The sequence below is a fragment of the Mesoplodon mirus genome (assembly GCF_964341445.2).
Source record: "Mesoplodon mirus genome assembly, chromosome: 7".
Lineage (NCBI taxonomy): Eukaryota > Metazoa > Chordata > Mammalia > Artiodactyla > Ziphiidae > Mesoplodon > Mesoplodon mirus.
The window spans coordinates 66783928-66810106 of NC_138983.1; the positions used below are offsets into that span (position 1 = coordinate 66783928).

At 40.1% G+C, this 26179-nt stretch overlaps 1 protein-coding gene across 1 annotated transcript in view; it reads left to right on the forward strand.

Annotated features, from left to right (window-relative positions):
- The window catches only part of SPON1 (spondin 1), a gene marked incomplete at its 3' end in the record, with an annotated part of 275229 nt that overhangs the window by 113325 nt on the left and 135725 nt on the right, over positions 1–26179 (forward strand). The window contains exons 4-5 of the mRNA XM_082627909.1: positions 3105–3178; positions 8502–8624. Of these exons, the coding sequence (XP_082484035.1) occupies positions 3105–3178; positions 8502–8624 (197 nt within the window). The remainder of the gene's footprint in view (positions 1–3104; positions 3179–8501; positions 8625–26179) is intronic.

The following is a 26179-nucleotide window of genomic DNA, read 5'->3' on the forward strand; positions in this document are numbered from 1 at the left end:
TGCCATCTTAACTTTCTAATATCTGAAAAACTCTGAATTCAAAAACACATCTAGCCCAAGTGTTTTGATAAAGAACTTGAGGATGTGTAGTATATGTAAAGCAGAAGATAACGTAAGATAATGTACATGAAGGGCCTCCCTAGCACAGTGACTGGCACATAATAAGGGCTCAGAAATTACAACTGTTATCAAAAAGAGGGCCAACTTGACTTTATAAAACAAGGCATGAAAGAAATAGAAATATCTTAAAGGAAATATGTTTTTCTATCTCTGGCCCCTCAAATATTTATAATGATAGTTTTGGAAAATCTGGGGGTGATTTAATCTTTCTAAGCATCATCATGCCTTTATATCATAGGGTTTGCCATTCTCCTACTCACAGCAGGAGGAAGAAAATTCAGAGTATTTGTTGCCAGTGCTAGCAAAGACAGGTGATGGGAGATTCTGGGAGAGGAAACAGCACAGGTAAGGGAGTGGTGGAGTGAAAGAGGTGTTCAGACAAGGGGGATAAACTTTGCATAGCCTAGAACCCAGGGAGCATGGCACAAAATGCCAACAAATAAAGCCAGGGGAGTGTTTGGGGGAGGTTTTTATGAAGAGCCTTGAATACCATGGTAAGTTTGTACTTTATCCTGTAGTTCAGGTGTTTTGTTGGTTTGTTTTTTGGCTGCCTGGCATGCAGGATCCTAGTTCCCCGACCAGGGATCGAACCCATGTCCCCTGCAGTGGAAGCACGGAGTCCCAACCACTGGACCGCCAGGGAAGTCCCAGATCAGGTGTTTTCAAACCATTTTATCAAGAGACTTTTATTGAAACAAAATTTGATTTGCATGGAAGCTCCATGTACTGCAACCACATACCAATCGGTTTTTATTCTGTGGTCCAAAGGCTCTTTTTTTTTTTTTGCTGTACAGGGGCCTCTCACTGCTGTGGCCTCTCCCGTTGCGGAGCACAGGCTCCAGACACGCAGGCTCAGCGGCCATGGCTCACGGGCCCAGCCGCTCTGCGGCATGTGGGATCTTCCCGGACCGGGGCACGAACCTGTGTCCCCTGCATCAGCAGGCGGACTCTCAACCACTGAGCCACCAGGGAAGCCCCCAAAGACTCTTTTAAAAGGGCAGAACTGACCATCTCACTCCTCATGGCACATTCCCCAAAGACTTCTCATCAAGCTTGGAGTAAAATGCCATCTCCCTGCAGGCTCTGGGCGATGTGGCCCTGCCCACCTCCCCAGCTCATCTCACACCTCCCTGGCTTAGCACTCGTGGGTTCTCCAGTGAGCTACAGCCCTCCCCACTTCAAGAATCTTACAAAACATGCCCTCTCCTTTGATTCTCCATCCCACTTGCCTAATTAGCTTCTAGTCATTCAAATCTAAGCTCAGCCACCTTTTCTGGGAGGAACCTTTCCTGGCTTGGTCAGGAACCCCTGTGATACACTCTCCCACACCCTGTGGATGTCTCCATTCATTAACTGAGGGTTTAGTTGTCTGATGCTTTCTCCCCACTATTCTGTCAATTTTGAGAATGGGAAGAGGCCCCGTTTGTCTTGTTCATGACAGTGTCCCTGGCCAATGCCTGGTCGCTAAGCACACCTCCAGCCATTATTTGTTGAAAATACACCAGCAAATACAACAGGAAGACAAATGGGAGAGGGGGCTGCTTTGGGTTGAAATGAGGTTGGAGCCTTTGTTTGAAGCAAGAATGTGGGGCCTGGGATACTTCCCACTAGGCCTACTCCTTGCCCTCCACAGGGGTCCCTGCGGCAATTTCACTGGGGAACATTCTGGAAGCACTGTGGTAGGTGATGGGATACTCCAACTAACAGAAGGCTTTGTTATTTGGCTTTGGGGTGAGTGTTCTCCAGAGTGTTCTCTTGGCCCAAGGAAGCATTCTGCTTGATGGACAACAGAATGGATAAATAATCATAGTAGCTTGTGTCAATAGGAAGTATATTTCATTCATTTATTTCAACATCTCTTCTCTCTTGGGTGGGGAAAGACTGTAAAAGACATCAATAGGCTGGCCTTAATTTTACTTTTTTGTGAAAGACTGAGTGTACAGTAGACATTTCTTTGGAAAGTCATTTTGGCCTAGGCCCAGACCATCAAGAGAGCCACCTCTCTGCTCTTCATGCAGATCCATGCACACTTGGACCCATTCCTGGGTCTGCGATCATGTGACACAGGGCAGCTTGTGTGACTATCCCTGGTTCAGTGTGGTCAGCTGTGATGAAGTTGAGGGCCCCCTTTATCTGTTAAACAGGGAAAATCAAAGTGAAAATTACCCTTTGATTGGGTAACATTGCTGAAGAATAGCAATAGAAATGGCTCAAGATCCAGCGGCACCATCTCAGTGCTGTGCTGTGGACTTTCAAATCACTGGAACTCTGGGTTTCAGGACTCTTCAAGGCCAGCTGAAAATAAACTGCGGAGTAGTATGTCTGTGCAATCCTAGATTAAAGAGAAAATATATGCTGGCCAAAAGCAAGTCATTTTTCAACCTCAAAATAGTCTTTCCAAATTCTAAGATCCTATGTCTGACATGTTTAAGAGGGAGATATAACAGCTGAAGTTGTCTTTGTTCAGAACGTAGGAGATAGTTTTGTCTAGTCTTTCAGGAAAGATACAGAATGACGTTTTCAGAACAAATCAAAATATATTTTTAGGGTTTTAGTTTCCCCTTCAGGAAGAGAATTTGACATGCTTTCCTGATTTGAATTTGTTTGATCTCTAAGTGGCCTCAATAATTGGATACGAAACTAGAGTAAGTGAACCACTGCGAAAAGTTATGGAAAATGCTCTTAGTTCACCTTCCTACCTTAATAATAATATGAGCACCGCCAACACCACCACAATAACTAATATTTATTGAGTGGTTTCTAGGTATATGCTGAACTCTTGACATACATTTTCTTATTTAGTCCTCATAGCAATCCTAGGAGGTAGATATTATTCTTAATGCCAGTTTTCCAATGAGGAAACTGAGTCACAGAGTGTTGGGGGCACTCACCCAAAGCCACACAGCTGTAGGTGGACATGCAGGGATCTGATGTCCCCCAGACTTGCCCTCCTCACCATGTGCTTGTGTCCTCTTTCCCCACAGGGCTAGCATCGTACAGAAACGCATCATTTATTTTCAAGATGAGGGCTCCCTGACCAAGAAACTTTGTGAACAAGGTAAGGATTTGTGGACGTGTGGGTGAGAGAGGGCTAGATAAATGGAAGGTGGCTCGTTCAGTCCAAGCATTCAGCTGCAGGAATTAAGGCAGTTGGGCTTTCTGAGTTCCTCTGTGTTTTGCTTCCTCACGTAGCTCCAATTTTTAATCTGGCTGTGTGCTGTGGGTAATTGGATCTGCCTTAAACTCTAATTACTCAGCTCGATTCCCTGGGTAGGAGATAGGTACCTTATATTCGTGTCGTCGTCTCCTTATTTTTGTGAAACAGTGATTATTCTGAAGAGGTTCCTTGGAATAATTCACAGGACTTAATTAAGGAATGCACAATTGTGTACCTTTAAAAAGTCTGTTAACAGTTGTCTGGAGTAATCACTAGCAGGAACTTTGGGGCACCCAGGCGGGAAGGGGGGGATTTTCTCTAGGGAAACAGGGATGTCAAGGGGGCATTGACGTTGTGATCTCACCTCATTCAAGGATATCGTCCTTGGATGTGCAGGCTCATCAACTCCTTCTCCTGGAAGGTGTTCTAACAAAACTTATAGGGACCAAGTAGACTGAGGAGGTTGGAGGAGAGTCCTGGATTCAGATCCTGCCTCTGCCCTTCTTCGTCATGCAACTTTTTTTTTTTTTTTTGCGGTATGCGGGCCTCTCACTGTTGTGGCCTCTCCCGTTGCGGAGCACAGGCTCCGGACGCACAGGCTCAGCGGCCATGGCTCACGGGCCCAGCCGCTCTGCGGCATGTGGGATCTTCCTGGACCGGGGCGCGAACCCGCGTCCCCTGCATCAGCAGGTGGACTCTCAACCACTGCGCCACCAGGGAAGCCCTCGTCATGCAACTTAATGTATGTAAAATAGTACCGTGCCTCCTTGGTACATAGTAAATATATATATTGATATGTATATTGATATGTACACATACATATATACACGCATACATATGCATACATATACACACACATATACACACATACATACATATATACACATACATATATATATATTATATGTGTATGTGTTAGCTATTGTTATCTACATCCCAAAGCTTATTTATTAATCTACCATGAAAAATTAAAGTTTGAAACATCCAAATGTGTTTACAAGTCATTAGAGAACTAAATAAACATGGAAAATGTTCTGAAATTATACATCTTCACTCTTTCATTTCTATTAATTTGTGCAGACTTTTTTTACATTTAGAACAATTTGCGTTTTCAGAAGAAATCATTCTATTTCTAGCAAATCGTAAGCTACTAAGAAAAAGAAAAGTTGATAAAGGTCTTCTGGGAAAATAATAATAAGACCTATTTTTTTTTTAGTGCCTGCTACATGCCAGGCACCATTCTAAGCACTTCACATGCCTTAATCATGTAATCTGCATAACAATCCTATATGGTAAAGACTATTATATCATACCTATTTTATAAATGAGAAGCCTGAGACATGAAAAGTTTAAAGAGCTCACTCAGCATGATACAGCTAGTGGGGGAGGTCAGAGTTTGGACCTAGGAGCCATTGTCCTAACCACTGCCTTTCTATCAAAGTGACTACCTCCTAATTCAGTAGCTTGGATTGTTACTTTGGGTAGATCAAAGCATAGGTCTCCCTATAGTTGAGCTGGAGAAGAAACTAGGTCCTATGTGGAGGACTGCTTGGAGAGCATGGCAAGAGCTAAAGGGGAGAGAGTTGGCTGCCCTGCATTAGGGTCATGCCTGCCAAAGGTGCCAGAGAGCTGCAACCTGTGGGCCAGCGCCCTGGGCAGTTTCCAGGTGGGCATCACCATGCATGGCTGTTGAGGCTTTCCTGTATTTCATAGTCCACAGATTCACTTAGCCTTTCCCCAGACCCAGAACATCTCAACTCTTGAGTCTCTTGGTTCCTAATGGACAGTCCCATCCCTGCCCAGCCTCCATGAGATGACATCCAGGTCCCGTGGGTTAGAGTTGTGGCTATTCTAGCTCACCTCTTGGTTGGCTAATCATGGCCACTGTGGTGAGGTTTTGTTAGTTTGACTCTCAGAGGACAGCCTTATTTCCCAGATTTGAGGGTTCCTAGAAGACACTTCACTGTCAGCCCCATGTACTGACAGCAACCATCAACTAAACTGCACTTTCCAAAGCCTCAGTCCTGATGTTGTGAAAGCCTTGTCTAAGCTATGAATATGCTAACATTCTGCAGATACAGTGTCAATAAAATGACCTTGCAAATCTCTATTGGTTACCACTTCTGAAGCAGAGATCCTATCAAAATTACTAAGTACGGGGCTTCCCTGCTGGCGCAGTGGTTGAGAGTCCGCCTGCCGATGCAGGGGACATGGGTTCGTGCCCCAGTCCGGGAAGATCCCACATGCCGCGGAGCGGCTGGGCCCGTGAGCCATGGCCGCTGAGCCTGCGCGTCTGGATCCTGTGCTCCACAACGGGAGAGGCCACAACAGTGAGAGGCCCGCGTACCGCAAAAAAAAAAAAAAAAAAAAAAAATTACTAAGCACGAATCTGTATAAGAAGACCTCTTTCCAACAGCAACTTTGTGGACAAAAAAAGACTCGGCAGGACCTGGGCTATAGGATCATTAGGTGCTGTTATATATGATCCCTGGAGACAGCAGACCCATGAGGAAATCCATCAGTTAGCAAAGCAGATCCTGTACAGAAAGTCTGTAAGATATAAGCATAGAGCAAAGGGATTTTTCTTAAATGTGTATGCCCACTTGATTATCTCCAGCTCTTTCATTAAGATATTCACATTCTTTGTTAAGTCAAATCAAATCTATCAAGGAAAGAAAGAGAGAAACTAGTGTCTATTATTTTTTTCCCCAGTTGAAGCTATTTATCCATAGGGGAAAATTAAGAATTGCACAGATTAAAAGCAAAGGCAATCGTTATTTTTTAAAAGAAACATAAAACATTAAGCTACTTACAATTAAAAACAGAGAAACATAAAATATTCCCAAAGGTGACCTACAATAAACAAATGCACACATATACTCACTTTAATACCATGTCATAGACAATTAAGGGAGAGAGACAAAGAGAGGAAAAGATGAAGGGAAAAGCAGAGATGAGAGGAAAATGTGGGCAGAGAAGGGATCATGAGAAAAAGAAGACAAGGGAAGAGGAGCAAAGAATAAAGGTTGACAGTAGAAAAGAAAGCTGATGGATTAAGAGTAGAAATGAGGGGAAGGGGACAGCTTGGGAGATGCTGCAGGGTCTGCAATTACCTGTATTGGGCAAGCCCTGCACTGTTAGGAGAAGAGGGGTAAGTTAACACTTGTTATCACTGCCCTTTGAAAACCTGATTCATTTTCAGTGGGCTTTTCCTCAGTAGGAAACAGTTATGTCTGTTTTTATTTTCAAACTTAGAAATTTATTTTTTAAATGGAAGCTTATTTTCCTTTGGAATTCCAAAAGGTTTATTATAAGTGCATTCCCTTGAACCCCTGGGTGCATCTTTAAGTTCACTACTTATATCTGAGAGCACCTTTGATAAAGTAAAGCTACCAATTTGCCTTATTTTGGTTTTTTGAGAGATTATTGCTGCCTCATTTACAGCACCGAGTAGTTACAATGGAAACCCCAGCATGTATCTCTTAACTCTGAATTCCTTTCTCAAAACTAATTTAGTGTTTTTTTTAACAACATAGGTGATCATAATGGAAATGTGAAAAGGAAGAACCTTCAGGAGTTACTCATATACACTACCTTTCCTGAAATATAGTCAATGGGGCTTGTCCCTTAAGTATCAAAGTGGCTCACACAGGAATCAGATCTGGACTTCGTGTACATAAGGCAGTGGGAAGATTTCTCCTAACACAAACAATGCTCTGGCCTCTTCCTAGTGTACAAAAAGTAGCCAAACAATGATTTCTATTTGGGGTGGTTTCAGATCTCTTCTTTAGAGATTCTGGAGTGATGTAGGGAGATAATTTTTTAAATGTACCATTCTTCATTTGAAAAAGCAAAAAGAGAAACACACACCAATTTCTCTCATTGATGTTTACGCAGTCCTATCCAGCAGAAGGTCTTTCCTGCAGTGATATAGTGTAGAGGTTAAGAGCATGGGCTGTGGCCTCAAAAAGACCTGAGCTCCAGTTCTGCCTACACCACTTACTAAACCCTGTGGCCTTGGACTGATCACCTAATCTGCCTCAGTTTCATGATCTATAAAATGGGGTTAACCAAAGTCCTGACCTCCTAGGTTTGTCAGGATCAAGTGAGACAATATATGGAAAGAGATCAGCATGTATGAAGACTCTGTACAATATAGTTATTATTACAATATCCCATACTTTTGTCTCCATCCTTGAACCCAGAATCCGCTTCTTCCACCCATCACTGGTTTTGCATATTCAAACCAAATGAACCCAGTGAATTCCACAAGGAAGACTTGTAAAATGCTCTTCCTAACACTCAAAAAGATTTTTATACTCTTTGTTGCTGCTCTTTATATAATAGTTAAGAATAAATGTCCAACTTGCAAAAAGAGAGAGAACATTTATGTTAATACTTCCAGAGGAAGCAAAGAAAAAGCAATTGAAGCAAGTTGCATCTGTAGACATTGTTTCAGCTTGCAGGAAGCAGAACAGACCAAAAGCAACAATGCACAGTTTAGGGATGTGGGCTTGACAGTCGGAAATACTGAATTTATTCATGTAATCTTTCTCCACTTATCAGCTATTCGCAGTTAAAAGTGGGGGCGGATTGGGAATCTTGAGTTTTTCCAGGCTGCTTCTATGCTCAGAAGTAAACCTGAATTTATGGACATATTCCCAAACCCACAACCCTCCCAGTAAACTCTCTGAAAGCTTGATAAGAAGTGACGTGACTATACATGCATATCTTTTTAGAAATAATTTTCAGCAGTTCTTTATGTCCCTCTGCTTGTTCTCATTTCTCTCCTTCAAAGCTTTTTCTGGTCCTGGCAATTTGGCCCCAGAGAATATTCCTTAGAGAAAACACACACAGGCATATTCCTCTTAAAATTTGGTGGAGAAATCCTGTTGTGGGAGGGGTGGGGAAGGAGATTTGGGCTCAGAAAATATATCAACGTGGGCCCCCATCCCAAATATTCTGCCTTATTGGTCCCATAGGTCTCCTCACATTATTAGAGCAAAAGTTCTGATGTTTTTTTAATTTGCAAAATATATAGTTATCACCCTTAGAGGTATATAAAATCCTTTATAGCTGGACCTGGTTCTGAGTTATTAATCGGTGAAAACTGTACCTCATCTTCTTTTCCCAAGCCTTCAAGACAGAACGAGACCGAGATGGTGCTGTTCTATAAATGACTCACCTCTGCTTCCTAACTTGGTGACTTTCCTGACTCTTTCAGACTCCACATTTGACGGGGTGACTGACAGACCAATCCTAGACTGCTGTGCCTGTGGAACTGCCAAGTACAGGCTCACATTTTATGGGAACTGGTCTGAGAAGACACACCCAAAGGATTACCCTCGTGAGTAGAACAGCTTCCTTATGGGTTGGGAGAGAGGGTATTACAAAGTTCTGGTTGTGGGATATACTAGCTTCTCCTTCTTACCAATGCATTCATGAAACACATTCCAAGAAAGTGAATTCATCGAGACAGGCAGATATAATAGTCGTATGCTTTCAGCTTCTTTGCAGGGCATTGTTCTAAGTGTTTTCTTATCTGTGATTTTAAAAAATATTCCTGAGGTCATGCTGCTTATCTTCAGGTCAGATACTTGGTAACCTCTGTCCTCCTGAAGTGGCTCTGTCCATACAACCAGCCTATCTGTGCTGGAAAGAACTGGCAAAAGGGACCACCTGCTCTTGACTGCACAGGCCAAGGTCAACAAATACTCAACATCCTCAACCATAGCGTGTATTGGTAATATATCAGATACCACCTTAGAATCCTCATTACACCATGCTCCAGGTAGCCAATATGAATCCATGAGAGTTGTCAGGCAACTCCAAACTTGCTGTTTTAGAGTAAATCCTTAATCAGGACCCTACCAACTCCCTTTTATCAGACAGTTGTCTCATCAAATGCCTAACATGTGTCAGACACTGTGCTAAACGCTAGGGATATAATAGTGAATAAAAAAGACACAACCCATGTTCTCATGCAACGGGGAGACGGACACTAATTAAATAATCACACAAATGATATGACAATTATAACTATGAATAGTGAGCTTACTGAGTGGCAAGCATTTTTACATATGTTGTCATTTCATCCTCAAAATAACCTTTTGTGGGCTTTTGTGAATGAGCTCACTGGAGATCACAGAGACATCATGATTTACCTCTAGTCCAATGTAAGTATAGTCGTCCCTTGGCATTCAAGGGGGATTAGTTCCAGGACTCCTACAGTTACAAAAATCCATGGATGCTCAATCCCTTATATATGAAATGGCGTAGTATTTGCATAAAACATAGGCAGATCCTCCTGTATACTTTGTCATCTCTAGATTATTTATAATACCTAGTACCATGTAAATAGTTGTAAATACAATGTAAATGCTAGGTCAGTAGTTATCGTGTGGAAAATTCAAGTTTTGTTTTTTGAGACTTTATGGAATTTTTTTTCAAATATTTATGATCCGTTGTTGGTTGAATCTGTGGATGCAGAACCCTCTGAGTGAATGGCTAATGGTAGTGGATCCAAGATGCAGAAGGGGTTTGTCAGGCTCCTTGTCCTGCCTTTCATTTGGATCGCCTTTGAGACCCAGTGTAGCCCATTCTTTCTAACTGTGGGTGGCAGGATGTCCATGTGTGGCACTGAGCATGTTTTGGTTCATTGTGTGTTTTAGTCTTGTTCACTTCACTGAGTTGCCACAGCTGGGAAAGAACAGGGAGGCGGGAGAAAGAAACTAAAAAGAGGGATTTGGGTCAGCCCCAAAGGGAGGGGGGCAAAGGGTACGTGGTTGGGACTTAAGAAGACCCAGTCTAGACCATAACCTCCATGGTCCCCAAACAGCCCACCCAGAGGGGACTCCATTTCTTGGCAGATGAAGAACCTTACTGTTTAATTTTAGCCACATGTAATCAAGGCTGGAGATCTTAGAAGCCTCATACTAGTTCATTCTTCTGACTCTGGGATTCAGCTTGATTTGCTTCAGCTGATGTGGGAGACCTGTGTGAACAAACTTGGACTCTCTGCCTGGAGAGGAAAAAACCACTTGGAACAAGCATGATGGAAAAAATTTCCTCTAGTGCCTCCCATCCACTAACCCAGAGGAAAGAAAATGTTTAGGGGCCCATTACTCATCTTTTGTAATCCTGAGGCATTTCTTGCTCTTTTCTGTTCTGACACTGTTATTTCCCAGAATTTTTTTTTAAGGGTACAGACCATTGTTTCTGGATCTTTGAGCCAAATCAAGTACAAACCTACACAGAATTTCTGCGGAGTTGTTGGGAGTTTCTTAATATGTGTAGCAGACATGTGTTTCAAGTACCCCAAAATTGTTTCATTGTCAGATGTCCGAGTGTGTCCTAATTTTTGGTTGGAAAAAATTTGGTCACTGTGTTCAGAAGAGCATTTATCACATCATACTGTAATTATTTCTTCAGGAGCCTTTCTTCTCCACCAGACTGAGAAGTCCTCCAGGACAAAAGCCACAACATGCTCATCATTCCTTCTTAGTGCCTGCAAGTGCCTGGGGCCTTCCCAAGTACTGGGTACTGATTGTTGGACTCAGAGTGGCATTCACCATGACCCGGGAGGCAGATTTTTAGCCCACATTAGTCATGATGGTCAGTATCGGGCAGGGATAGGGCCGGACTTTCCCTGGAGGGAAAGGGATGGACTTGGACACTAGGGGCACTGGAGGCAATTGGAAGGGCACAAAAAGGTGCCCTTCAAGGTCTAATCAGGACCGTGAGAATTCAATATTCACAAAAGTGAATTCTGCCTATCTTAGGTAATAGACGACTTTCATTTTACCCCTCCAGGGATGATTCTGTCTTGATAACCAACCCTGGCCATTTAGCCCAATTAAGTCATGACACTTCTCAACGGTAGTGCAAGCTGATACATGACAGGTCCTCCTCTTATTAATTACTCATCCCAAATTCCACTTTCTCTGCAAGCATCTCAGAGCAGGGCCCTTTTTATGGGCTTAAAAATTATTGAGAACTCCAATATACTTTTGTTAATATGGATTGTATCTCTCAATATTTCACCATCTCAAAAATTAAAACAGAAATTTAAAAATATCACTTATTAATTAACTTTAAAAGTAACATATAATGAATTAGCAATGATTAAATTATTACATGTTAACATATTTTATGAAAATAACTATATTGTCCAAACGAAAGAAATTTAGTAAAAAGGGCATCGTTGTTTTACATCTTTGCAAATCTCTTTAATGCCTGGTTTAATGGAAGACACCTGGATCCTCATATTTGCCTCTGCATTTAACCTGTTGTGGCATATTTTTTTTTTTTGGTTTAAGTATATGAGAAAGTTCTGTCTCACACAGATATGTAATTGGAAACGGGAAGAACATTTAAATAACCTTTTCAGATAATTACAGATAATCTTCTTTGATGCTACACCAAAACTCTGCAAATGGTAGTTTCTTAAAGGAGAATTACAATATAGAATGTGAAACCATATCATTGAACTTATACTCTGTTACATTAAAATGTGTTGCTTTCCACTTGCACTTTGAATGCATCTTTCACAAATGAATGATTTTATAACATCATCTATTAGTCATTTGGAAAATACTGGTTTACTGAGTTATGCAGATAATCCAGATATTGAGACATTTCATTATGCAGCATCAAAAATCATATTCGTTAAGATCACTTCCAATCTCATCAGTAAAGTGTTTAAGTGTTGAAAAGCTATCAAATTCATGGTAGTGGATACAAGTTTCCCAAGATCCCAAGTTTTGCTTGAAAGCTAAAATTTTATCATTGACAGCAAATACCATCAGGTGTTTTTCTTGAAGTGACAGGCTTATTTCATTTTTTAAGAAAAAGTATGCCAAATTCTTTTTTTTTTTTTTTTTTTTTTGCGGTACGCGGGCCTCTCACTGTTGTGGCCTCTCCCGTTGCGGAGCACAGGCTCTGGACGTGCAGGCCCAGCGGCCATGGCCCATGGGCCCAGCCGCTCCGTGGCATGTGGGATCCTCCCGGACCAGGGCACGAACCCGCGTCCCCTGCATCGGCAGGCGGACTCCCAACCACTGTGCCATCAGGGAAGCCCCTATGCCAGATTCTTAAGGCTGAATAACCATAATCTGTCATTTGTTCTTTCAAGTAAAAATGATGTTTTATGACAGTGAAATTGTCCAGCTTGCACCTCAAGCAATTGCACAAGTGCTTTTCTTCAAGACAGTGCCAGTACTCAGTATATAACAGAAGGGCTTTATGTGCATTTCCCAATTAGTCACGCAGAATAATAAAAACATGTGTACTCAAAGGTAGAGAGTTAATAACATTAATAATGTTTATTGTTTCATCAAGGCCATTCTTAAGTGAAACTGACTTTTGGGGATTTTGTTGGCAGCAAGTCCCTGGCAGTGAGGAGTACATTAATGACTAATACAGTGCAAGGCCATTGCCTTGACCCGCACTGAGTGCCAGCAGTTTTACTCATGATTGCTTTTGCCCCATCAGTGTTAGTGTCGACACATTACAAAAGGCAAATTTTGTCTTAGTATTATTATGAAAATAGTTTTCACCTCATAGGTCCCTCTGAAAGGGCCGGTGGTGGGGTGGGGCAGGGGAGGTGGTCCCAAGAGTCTGTAACCACACTTGAGAACCTCTGCAGTAGGATAAGGTAGCAGCCTAAGGGGTCTGTCCTTCAGTCATCTTTGGGAACTTGCCCTTGAGAATTCACATTGGACTCTACACCCTGTGCTTTCAGCCGTCTCTTGTGGTGGGCCACATCTGCAGATGGCTCTTCTCAATCATTATACAAACTGGTCTATTCCAAATGCTGTTTCTGGGGTTCCCTCTCTTGGAAAACAAAGTACTCTCTGTATCCATGATAACTCTCTCTCTTGGAGGAACTAGGCCTGAGGTAAGGAAGGCAGGAAGATGGTATAAATGACCTCTGGCATTCCCTCTGATTGTAATGCCATAAATCACTGCTGGCCATCTGGAAATACGGAAATCTTTTTTTATTATTATTATTCATTCAATCATTAATTCATTTATTTGCTAAGTGAAATCTTTTTCAAACACTCCTAAGTGAGTAGTATCTAGAAATCAATTTGAAGGCTGGATCATGCAAGTTTTACCTCCTAATTTTATAAGTAAAAAAAAAAAAAAAAAAAACCCAAGCACCAAAAAAAAAAAAAAAAAAATTAAGGGCTCAGGTCACATAGCCAGAGAGAATTCAGAACCAAAATCAAAGCTCAGATCTTCTGTTTCCCTTTTGCCTTCCTCTGGGGGCTGTCACAAGGCAGTCTTCTCTCCTCTGCAGTAAAATTAAATCTCTCATTCACAAAGCATCTTTTAATAAGGCCCTGCTATACCACCATGGTCTCAGCTGCTACCAAATTCTGAATAGCTTGGCCGCACTCTACGAAGACCTGGGCTGCGGAGAGCATAACTTAAGAAATCAGAGGTCTGGATTCGCTGAACCTGAGCTGAGCTCCGGAACCCTGCAGTGTTAGGAGAAGGGCATGCCCCCTGGGGTCTGTCCTTGGTACTGCGAGTCTGTTGTGCTCCAGGAGCTTTTGTTCTTTACAGGAACATGGTGACCAGGCAGTGTTATCACATAGGGATGTCCCAGGGGCTGGAGATATGCCCAGTCTTCACCAGGAGATTAGGAGTTGCCTAACAGATGCTGAGTCTCTTTGCTCTCTTACTCTGAACACAGTGTCTGGGTTTTTGACAAATGCTTCTATCCCACAGAGACTCTGTAATCTCCCATGACAATGTCAACTGCATAACTCCCTCCATTTTTGATATAGCATCGATTTTAACACCATTTAACAAATACACATTGATGAAAGGGACATTTTTTTCCAGGAGCCAATTATTTTTTTCATTTGGCAGTACATTGCCTGGAATATAAACATGGCCACTGGAATACTCTACAGAATCAAAGTTAGTTTTACCATGAATTCAGCCATCTTTTCCACTGGGTAACTTAATTTTTAAAAATTATTAATTCTTAAATTCAATCACATGAAAGACTACCATTCTAATACTTGGCAACTGCTTTCATTTCTTCATATATTCAACTGTGTACAGAGTTTGTACATCACATTTGAACACATCATGTCCTACTTTTTGCATTTGATTTTGTTTCCATAGTCATAATTTATTACATCAGCTTTCTCTAAACCACTTATCTAACTGTTCTTTTATTGAACGTTTAGGTGATGTTAGGTCTCTTGCTAACACAGAAAGCACTGCAATAAAAAACTTCCTTCTTCAAGTCTTCCTCCATTCTTCCACCTTCCTTTGAATTATTTCCTTTAAATAATTTCCCAAGAATAAGACTGCTGGATCAAAGGATATGGACTTTTTTTTTGGCTCTTGAGACATTTTGCCAGATGCTTCTCCAAAACATTTGTATTGATTCGCCATGTTAAAAATAATGAATAAGTACATCTCTTTCTCCCAGCCTCTTTAGCACCCAATATAATTTTTTTTCATTTGGGTTTGGCCAATTCAAGGTTATAAAAAAATTAATCTTATTATTTTAAATTGGCATTGGTTTAATTACTAACACACTTGAATCTTTTTTCATGTTTATTGTCCTTTGTCTTTAAAGCCACTAGGGTGTTGGCAGGAATCAAGCTTGATTTTGCTCATTTACCTCCCCAGGCCCTAGCTCATTGTCTGGCACATTGAAAGCCTCTCAATAAATAGTGTTGATGAATGAATGAATGATGAGAAGCAGTTATGAAATGAGCAAGGAAGAAGGTGGAGGGAGATGAACAAGGAAAGAACACTGAAGAGGTTGGGGCAGGAGAAAGAGAGGACCTTATATGGCTGCTGAGTGGGACCACATTGGAAGGGGCAGGTAGTGTAAGGGAAGATGGGTTAGGAAGATATTGCAGTGATGATGGTAGCTGCAACTAAGGCAGTGGATGTGGTGATGGAGAGAATGGATAGTTTTGAGATGCCTTTTAGAGCGAGATTCTGTCATGGATTAGATGTGGAGGAGTGAGAGAGAGAGAAGCATCAAAGCTGACAAGCCAGCTTTCTGGCTTGGAGATGGAGGTACTCTTTTTTCTTAAAATATTCCTCGATATTGTCTTTCTATTTTATAAATGATTGTGAAATCATTTTTATCAAGTTCTGTAAAGGATCCTGCCAGAATTTTAAGTGGGATTGCATTAAATCCTCAAATTACTTTGGGAAGAATTGTTAGCTTTGTAATATTTAGCTTGCAGAGTTTCTTTCCATTTAAGAATAAGACCATTTGTGGGTTTCCTTAGTCCAGTTCCTAGAACAGTGATGAGCCGCATGTGGACCACAGCCCCCTTCTCTTGATCTAACTTCAGAAACAATTAAACATTCAACAAACAATAATTCTACTTCTTCCCATCAGCACTGGGAAATCTCTTTCCAAGCTGAGTAATGGTGCCCATCAGAGTTTCCCAGCTGTACTGCCACCAGGCTGAGTCACAGAGTATGTTGCCAGGAAATAGAATTTGGTACCAAGCACATGTGTCATAACACCCCGTTTCAATGATAGAAGGAGCAAAGAGAACAGATTAAATAGTTTCTTCTCCCTTTTCTCCTCCCTTCTCTCCATCTCTCTGGGAAGTCTCATGGCAACAACTCACTATTGTATGGATTGAGATCGGAGAAGGACAAATCAACAATCTGGTCTTCCCATTAAACATGCAGATTGAATACACACATTAATCACTGATCTTTCCTCAAATTCCATGAAAATAACACTAGAGGAATATATATGTATCCACAAAGACAAGAAGAGAGGAAAGAAAGCCACATCATACAAGAGATATCATCAGAATCTGGGAAGATGAAAGACAGATGGACAAGTGGCAGCTGCCTAGTAGAACAAGAGAAGATGAATCCTAAGTACCTGCACAGAGGGTAGTGTAGAAGGACTGAGCCTGTTCATTGTACAGAACACGGGAACAGAACCACATGCTCGGCACAATGAATGAAAAAGTGCTCAACACAACATCATGAAAGTTTAGAATAATGGGGAGAGGGACAACCCTAAAAGCATTCAGAAAAACGGGTAACAAAGGATCAGACCTCTTTAGGGCAGCACAAAGGTACACAACGATGGAATAGTATCAAACTCCAAGCTCGTGGTTATAAATTCTCAGGGGAGATCTTTTGTTCAGCCCAGAGTCTAGGTGGACACAGAGAAGCCCTCTTGTCATCTCCATGTGCTAGTTCAGTTTCTTTCTGGATCACTTTTTCACTGAAAGTTTATTTTGTTTTGATAAGAGTGGGTGTAATTTCTGCTTTTATGTATGTACAGAGTTTTGTTTTGTTTTTAATACCTCATATATGATTACTTTAGAAAGGCTTTTATCTTCTTCCACGCCAGGTGCCAAAGGATATGTTCCTTAATTTATGGCACATGAGCATCATTGGTCCATGCCAGGTCCCTCTGGCTTTGTTTTATTTCATTGCATCTATCCCACATTTATTGTGATTACAGTCATGTTAAAAATTTTTTCTGCCATCTTATTTTATATTTTTTGAAACTACTTCTTTTCTTTCCATTGCCTGAGTTAAGTTTTATCCTTCTGGCTTAAAAGTTATTTGACTCATTTTTTTTGTTCTTATGGTGGTTGCCTTTAATTTAAGACACATGCTTGTGTTTATTTACCTCTATTGATTTCATAAGCATTTTAATATTTATATCTTCCCTGAACAAAAAACAAAAACAATAGCATGCTCTCATTCCTTTGGTCTCTATGATCCCTGTACCCAAATATACACTTCATATTGATTACTTGCTAGAACTTTCCTTCTGATTTGTTATGGATATTTTCTTTTCTTATTGCAGTAAGTTGATTTACTATGTTGTGTTAATTACTGCTGTACAACAAAGTGATTCAGTTACATGTATATACATTCTTCTTTTATATTCTTTTCCATTAAGGTTTATCATAGGGTATTGAATAAAGTTCTCTGTTCTATACAGTAGGACCTTGTTGTTTATCCATTCTATATATAAAAGCTTACATCTGCTAACCCCAGCCTCCCACTCCACCCCTCCCCCAACCCCCTCCCCCTTGGCAACCACCAGTCTGTTCTCTATGTCCACGATTCTGTTTCGTAGATAGGTTCATTTGTGTCATATTTTAGATTCTACATATAAGTGATATCATATGGATATTTTCTTTTTCCTTTCTTTAGTCTTTGCTTTTTTACGCAACCATAAGCTTCACTGAAGTTTTGATCGCCCATGGCTTTTTAGTATTTTTCATATTGAGTACTTCTTACAAGAGTATTTCCATAGCAGGCCTTTGGAAAGGCAAACCCCCTAAGGCCTGACGTGCCTGAGAATATTTTTATCATGCTGTCACATTTAAATAGCATGTGGCAGAATATGAGACCTAGGTTCAAAAACCTTTTCTTTCATACATTGGATTCTTATATTCAGCTGCTAAGAAGTCCAATGTCAATCTGATTTTTGGTCTTTATCCAGGTGATCTACTCTTTCTGCATTTCAGTTTTTTAAATTATATCTTTGATGGTCTTAATTAATTCTTAATTTCTTAATTTTCACCATTAATGTGACCAAGTGTGGATTTTTTCTTTTTGAAAAATACTTTTCTACTCTATGAGTCCTTTAAATATGACGTCTTGCCTCTTCCTTTAATTCTGGGAGATTTCTTTTCCTCCAAATATTTTCTTTCCTTTTTTCTCTCTTTCTGAGCCTCCAGTGACCAAGATGTCACTTCTACTCATCTCCATATCATCTAGGTTTTACTTTAAATGTTCTCTCTCTTCATACTTTCTGCCACCTTCTGGGAGCGAGTTCCTCACTTTTCTTCGCCACATCACTCCCTTCTTCAGTGCTCACCACCCTGCTTTTTATCCCCACGGCTGTGCTGCTTATGTTAACCGTTGTGTGGGGGTGGTTTTTGTAACCTTTTGTTTTGAAATAATTTCAAATTGATGTAAAAGTTGGAAAGACAGTTCACAGAACCCCTTATTATCTTTCACCCAGACTCTGTAATTGCCAGCAGTTTACATTTGCTTTATCATTACCTCTCCATAAACATATATACATTTTATGTTCTTCTAAACTTCTGAGAATAAGTAGAAGCATGCCTGCTCCATTACCTCTAAATACTTCAGTATATATTTCCTAAGAATAAGGACATTCTCTTACAAAATTACAATACATTCATCATTAACATTGATAAAATACTATTATCTAATCTACATACCTTGTTCAAAGTACACTAATTGTAGTGTTCTTTATGGCAGTACTATACAATATCAGTATAATGCAAGCCATAAAAATGAACCAGAAATGTAATTTAAATGTTCTAGTGCCTACGTTAAAAAAGTAGAAAGAAGCAAGTGAAATTAATCTTAATAATAAATTGTATTTAAGCCAATATAGCCAAAATATTATCATTCCTACATGTAATTAATATAAAATTTATAATCGAGATATTTTACATTCTTCTTTTCATTCTAAAACCCAGTGTGTATTTTATAATTAGAACACATCTCAATTCAGACTAGCCTCATTTCAATTATTCATTAGCTGCATGCGGCCAGTGGTTCCCATAGTGGACAGCACTGCTCTTAGCAAATGAAAACTACAGTCTGGTCCTGGATCCAATCCAGGATCACGCACTGCATTTACCTGTCATGTCTCTTTAGCCTCCTTTAATCTGGAGCAGTTCCTTAGTCCTTCTTTTAATTTCATGACAGTGACATTTTTTGAGAGTTCGAAGCAGTTGTAGACGCTCTTAGTTTGGAGTTGTCCTGATGTTTCCTCGTGATTAGATTCAGGTTGTGCATCTTTGGCAGGGATACCAATAAATATTTGTTATAAATATTTGTTTAACACCCAATTTACATTTGGTTCTTTTTCTTTACTTCTTGTTCCTGCTTTCTACTACAATATACCCCCTATGTCTTTGAGGGTATGTATTATGCTTACGTTAAATTTTTGGTCCATCTGTTGCAATTAATCTGCTTCATGTTTAGTTTGCTTTCACTTTTACTAGTTGTACCCTTTGATATCTAGTTATTGTGGCAGATGGTCTTACGTTTCTCTGATGATTTAACCATTAGGCCTGTTAGTATGTGATGAAAGGGCCAAATCCTAGGTGGTATCCCTTCAGATGTGTTTAAGGGAAAGAAAAAGAATGAGACCAGGGAAGAAAGCTCAAGCATCAATCACATCACTGCTATCAACTCTTCCATTCCACTGGGTATCTTCTCCAATCAAGGATTCATCCGGACGCTCAACACAAAGCAGGAATAGGAGGAGAGGATCTCTTTAGGTTCTAATTCCCAGCTCTGTGAATCTGGAGAGGGAAGGGCTAGAGAAATGTACACCCAAGGGTGCCCGAGTTCCCTTCATCTCCTCTACCCTTTAGAAGAGGTTTCTGCTGGCCTGAGAGTACTATGACTGGGGACAGGAATAGGGCTGCATGGTGCTGCAGACATCTGGATTGCAGGACAAGTAATGGCCCTCTGTTGGCAATGTCAGAAGGGGTGAAATAGGAGAACTCCAACAGTCCTCCCAAATCCATCCCCCCACCAGTGGGTCAGAGGAAAGAAGAGGACTCCTCGCTCCTCCTCCATCCATTCTCTTACTCTCGGGTCAGGTCACCTCCCACCTCTGGCTGCTTCTACCCCATCCCCGCCCCCCGTCAGGACAGCCTTTGAGCTCCCCTTTATTTCAATGTCTCTGTTAGTTCCATGGATCTCTGCTTCCCTCTGTTTCTGAAGTTTCCCAGGGTTGAATTTAAAGGAATGAGGAGTGTGTGCTAATTCACCATCTCTTCAGGAACCAGCAATAAACTTTCAGAGTTTTTTGTTGTTGTTTTGTTGTTCATTCCATTTAATTCTTGGCAATATCTATCCTTACTGCTGTATTATGGTAAATTTACGTATGTTTTTCAGGCTCTTTATTCTATTACTTTATCATTTTCTTCTTGACTTTTTATATTCTGGTAATGGGGTATTAACACCTTGATTTTAAACTGTGTACTTATAATTTCTCTTTGATTTTTAACAGTCATTGCTTTCTGTTTGTTGCTATGTTCTTTGTGTCCTATAGACATAATATCATAATATCATAGTTCTCATGATTAACTCTGACTTCTATCATCACATAATTAACATAATTAGCTTCCTTTAATAACATTTGCCTTAAGTTAAACTGTATCTGACACCCCACCTGCTTTTCCTTCACTTTGATTAATTTATCTTTTTAGTGTTTTTTAAATTTATTTTTTCTTATTTTTAGACTTTCTAAGCCTTTCTAAAGGATTCCCAGTAAATTATTGCATTAATCCAATTGGAAGTGTTTTGTTTGTGGTGGGGGCGCGGTGGGGGGTGGTTGGGGGGGGTATTTGTTTGTTTCTCTGTTTTGTTTTGCTTCCCACATGATTGTTAAACTTTTAATTATTTTAGTCCTATTCAGTTTATGTTCTGCCATTCTAACTTTTTACCTCTCAGTTTTTACAACTATTTTTTTTTCTAGATTTTCTTGGTGTTATATAGACAGTACATTTGCTTGGTTTTGCTTTTGTTTATTCCTTTTGGCAACAACCTTCTTCTTATTGATAATTCAATTAGCTATCAACCTAATATAAACAACAAAGATATTCTATTTTATCTATATATCCATATTTTAATAGAAAAATATCTTTTGATTCACTTTTATTGGAAACCTTTGCCATTTTTGTTTTTCTCAATTTTTTCCTCACTTGCATTCTCCATTGATTTAACTTACTACTAAACTTACTTATTTTAATTTACATTTATTTTAACAATTCTCCTAATTCCCAACTCCTATCACAAATAATTCTTCCCAATTATTGTTCTTATTTACTTATCTCTTCAATAAATTCTTACTAATTCAGGACTTCTTACTATATTTAACAGCATCATGTTTTTCATGTCTATCTTCTAAGATCAGATTTCTTTTTGAAGTAACCTTTGAAGCCAACAATTGTTCATTAGTTGGTGATTAAACTCCTTAAGACTCAAAAATGTGTGAAAGTCTTTGCATTTGGATAACAACTTGCTTGGATAAAAACCCAAGTTATACCATCATCAAAAAATCTACGAACAATAAATGCTGGAGAGGGTGTGGAGAAAAGAGAACCCTCTTGCACTGTTGGTGGGAATGTAAATTGATACAGCCACTATGGAGAACAGTATGGAGGGTTCCTTAAAGAACTAAAAATGTAACTACCATACGACCCAGCAATCCCACTACTGGGCATATACCCTGAGAAAACCATAATTCATAGAGCCATGTACCAAAATGTTCATTGCAGCTCTATTTACAATAGCCAGGACATGGAAGCAACCTAAGTGTCTATCAACAGATGAATGGATAAAGAAGATGTGGCACATATATACAATGGAATATTACCCAGCCATAAAAAGAAACGAAATTGAGTTATTTTAGTGAGGTGGATGGACCTAGAGACTGTCATACAGAGTGAGGTAAGTCAGAAAGAGAAAGACAAATACCATATGCTAACACATATATGTGGAATCTAAAAAACAAACAGAAAAATGGTCATGAAGAACCTAGGGGCAAGACGGGAATAAAGACACAGACCTACTAGAGAATGGACTTGAGGATATGGGGAGGGGGAAGGGTAAGATGGGACAAAGTGAGAGAGTGGCACAGACAAATATACACTACCAAATGTAAAATAGATAGCTAGTGGGAAGCAGCCGCATAGCACAGGGAGATCAGCTCGGTGCTTTGTGACCACCTAGAGGGGTGGGCTAGGGAGGGTGGGAGGGAGGGAGATGCAAGAGGGAAGAGATATGGGGATATATGTATATGTATAAATGATTCACTTTGTTATAAAGCAGAAACTAACACACCATTGTAAAGCAGTTATACTCCGATAAAGTTGCTAAAAAAAAAACAACACCCAAATTATACAGCTTTTAACTCTGTGGTTTGTACATGGTTTTCTATTACAATGAAAGAAAACGTAGTCCTTATTCACTTATGAGTTCTAATCCTTTGCATGAAATCTGTAACCTAGCTCCTTACAGAATACTTTCTTTTTCTCTTATAAATAAAATAAAATATTTGATGATGCATGTTGATCTCATTTTTTAAATGGGATCTTAAATAGGGCTTTATTTATACCTTCATATTTTATTTGTGGTGATATTTTTCTTCTAGTGGATCTTTTTTCTTAATCTTTATTTTTTGTTCTCTGTTGTTTGCTCATTCATTCCACATATCTATTTAGAGCATCTATTGTGTGTAGGCATGTGCTCAGTTTACCCTACTTATTCCTTCCCTTTCTTTAGGAACTCTTCTCTCTCCCAGAGTGCTCCATTCTCTAGGTCCATCTTCATCATCGGTTCATATCTCTTTCATGCTTTGCATATTTCCCCCCAGTTCATTTTCTGTTTAGTTTCCAATAGCACTCAATTCCCCATTTTACCTGTATCATCATTGTTGACTTCTTCTTATACCTTCCTCCCATAATGAGCTCTTCTGAAATAAGTATAATATCTTCCCACGTTTAAAAATTAGATTGCAACTGTTCTCTAAATCCTATTTTGATTTTCATTTCATTTTGTGGTTTACTGATTCCACAGTCCCTAACCCTGCCTCACCCTGCACCCAGGTTCTTAATTCATACATCTCTCATACTGTCAAACATTCTTAATAGTTCAAAATCACTTTTTTTCCCCTTTTACTCATTTTTCCTTGCATTTCTTGGGATTATTATGACTGCTATTTCTGAAACCTTTGCTTCAGACTATCTTACTGGCATTTAAATGGTCTTGAAATCAGAAGGTTCACAGCTTCTCATTCTGCCTTCCTCCTGGAAGTCCAGAAACTATATTTCTTGGGCATATCCTTTCTTAAATAAGCACGCCTATACTGGATTGACCATTCAAAATTATATATTATATAAAGTATAACTTTCTTTTTATCTATCAAGGTAAAGTCCCATTACCACTGAAAGGGTAAGTTAATTTATTGATAACTTGCTTGCCATTTATGCCTGCTGAATGGCAGTTTAAAGAACACATGGTTCCTGCATCTCATTCATGTAGCTTAAATAGTCACCTGTTTTGAACTGATTTGAGGAGGAAGAAAGATTGGATTCACTAGCAAGTCATGGATCAATTATTATGTAAGCTCTAATGCTACCAGTTTCCCTGGCAAAATGGATGTGATTAACATTTAAGCATGACACCAACCCATGCATTTTTCATTTATTATTTCCTTCAAACCTGTTTGCCAGTTCCTGTGTTGTGCTTCCAAGAAAGGCCTCCTTTAATAATAAAGACTTAATTTTCCCCTTGCATGAAAATATTCTAAACTCCAAAAAGCTTTATGAAATTGTAGGAGAGGGAATATACAAAGTCCATTGAACGACAGCATTATGTATGGTTATCCAGGAATGTGCACACAAAACTCTGCTTAACCTAATGACATTTATGTACTTAAGTTTTCCAAACAATTAGTTGAAAAATATACTCTCAAGAATTCTTTATGCCAAGAAAGGCCAACTATTTATAATCACAAGTGTAGTTTCTGCAAAGGTCTGTGCCAGGCACTACAGTCCTGGCAAACATCCCTCCCAATTTGCAAGAACTCTACTGTTTTGGGCTAGAAGTGAAGCATGAGTACAAAGAAATACTTGCAGGTTTTTCCTAGCCTCAGTTAAATTCAGAGTGAAAGAACAAACATATAAGAGGACAAAGGGTATAGGAAATCAAAACACAGGCAGCCCTGCCTTATTTTAGTGAAAAGGATTAGTACGGGTGGCCCTGCAGTAAAGCCAATCGCCTGTGATCAGGGAGTAGGATAGTTATAATCCCTTTACTATACCACTGAGTTGATTGATTAAATTGAAAGTTATAAGTCAAATGCTCCCAGAACATCTCGGAAAATTCCAGAGTCTGTGCATAATCATATGGTCCTAATGACCTTCTGTTGGAAGGGAAAAGTGTGCACTACCTGCAGAGAACCCGTGAAGAAAGGCCTGGGAGGAAGCTAACCTTTTTCACAACCGCCAGCAAGAGTTTAATTAAACTCTCTCTAACATAATAAGCTTGGTTCAATTTAAAAGCAAAATGTGCCATGTTTTCCCCACACATGGAGCTTCCCAGGGTCTTGCAGCTCAAGTGGAAAAAACAATGGAAAGCAGAAGGCTTTCTCTTCACATCTGGCTCCTTGAAATGGGGCTAAGAGGCTTTCTGGAGGGTGTTGCTGCCTGGGACAGTTAGCATTTACAGATGTGAGTTGCTTTCAGTCATTGAATGCAAATTGCATTTGCTTTGTTGCACATACCCTGGGAAAACCAAGAAGAAGAAGAGGAATAATGTTCCTTTATCCGCCCACCCACATTGAGATTCAGGGCACAGCCTTTTCAGGGTTATTGGGTCCCTAAGCAACCTTTGAAGAGAGCTGTACATCTGTCCGGCTGTCCCTACTGCAGCGGACATGGATTCATTTGGCTTTGCTTTTCAAGTCTGTGCTTCCATCTTTGCTCCATTGACTGAATTTTTAGATAAACATTTCTTGCCTGCAGACCTGAGTGGCTACGTAGCTCCTGGGCTAATTCTGCCTCCCTCTTAAACTTTTATCTGTGTTTTGAAGGTGAGCTCAGCAGATAAAAAATGAAAGGTGGTCAGCTTTTAAAGTGGAGGCTAAAAGCCAGAAAAATATGCTAAAGCAAGGAAGGTGGGAGAAACCAAGTTCTTACTGAATACTGAATCTCAACACCAAATATCTGAGCAATTTGAAAGCTGAAAGAGAGCATTTCTGAGGAGAGAGAAACTATAGTCCAGGGTTCTCTTGCCCCGAGAAAACGGAGTGGCCAAAGGTGAGCACTCTACAGAAAGGCAAAACCTACTTGTACTGTCTGAATGATCATGGCCTTGGAAGTTAGATCCAACTTGAAGTCTGGAATCTGAGCCTTGTTATAGGGCCTTGTGAAAGTTGCTTAACCTCTGTGCCTCAGTCTCCTTATCTGCAAACCTGGGATAATCAAAGCACCTACCTCATGAAGCTTCTTTGAAGGCAGCCTGGGTTCAAAGCTAAGCTTCTTCATTTACTAGTTGTAAGACCTCGGAAAAGACATCAATTTACCTGTGAGCTCTGATTTTTCATAGCAAAACCAAAATCTACACATCTGGGTTATTGTAGGGTTAGATGAGTTAATATTCTTACAGTTCTTGAAACAGGCTTGGCGTATAGTGAGAGCTCACAAAGTGTTAGTCACTTTTTCTTTAAAATGAGAAGATGCATAAATGGGTCCTAGCTCAGCAAGTGCTGTGTTAGCTGTGGCTGTAATGTGCTTATTTCTAGCCTTGTCGTTACACCCACCCAAATTCTCAACCTTTAAGTAAGGATTTATCTCTGATCTTGGGTGGATATCTTGGACAAGTCCTCTCATCTGATTGGGTTCCATCATGCAGTGAGAATTTGCTGAAGTTCCGTTATACCACCTGAATTTCCTTCATGTCCCAAATGGACAGAGGGCTGAGTTTCAGGTATATTTTATTATTTTTAACTTTACAAACACCACAGAAGATGGATGGCCCTAATTTTATTTTTTTTTAATTTATATATATATATATTTTTTAATTTATTTATTTTTGGCTGTGTTGGGTCTTTGTTGCTGCACATGGGCTTTCTGTAGTTGCGGTGAGCGGGGGCTACTCTTCGTTGCAGTGCGCGGGCTTCTCATTGCGGTGGCTTCTCTTGTTGCAGAGCACAGGCTCTAGGCACGCTGGCTTCAGTAGTTGTGGCACGTGGGCTCAGTAGTTGTGGTTTGCAGGCTCTAAAGTGCAGGCTAAGTAGTTGTGGCGCATGGGCTTAGTTGCTCTGCGGCATGTGGGATCCTCCCGGACCAGGGCTCAAACCTG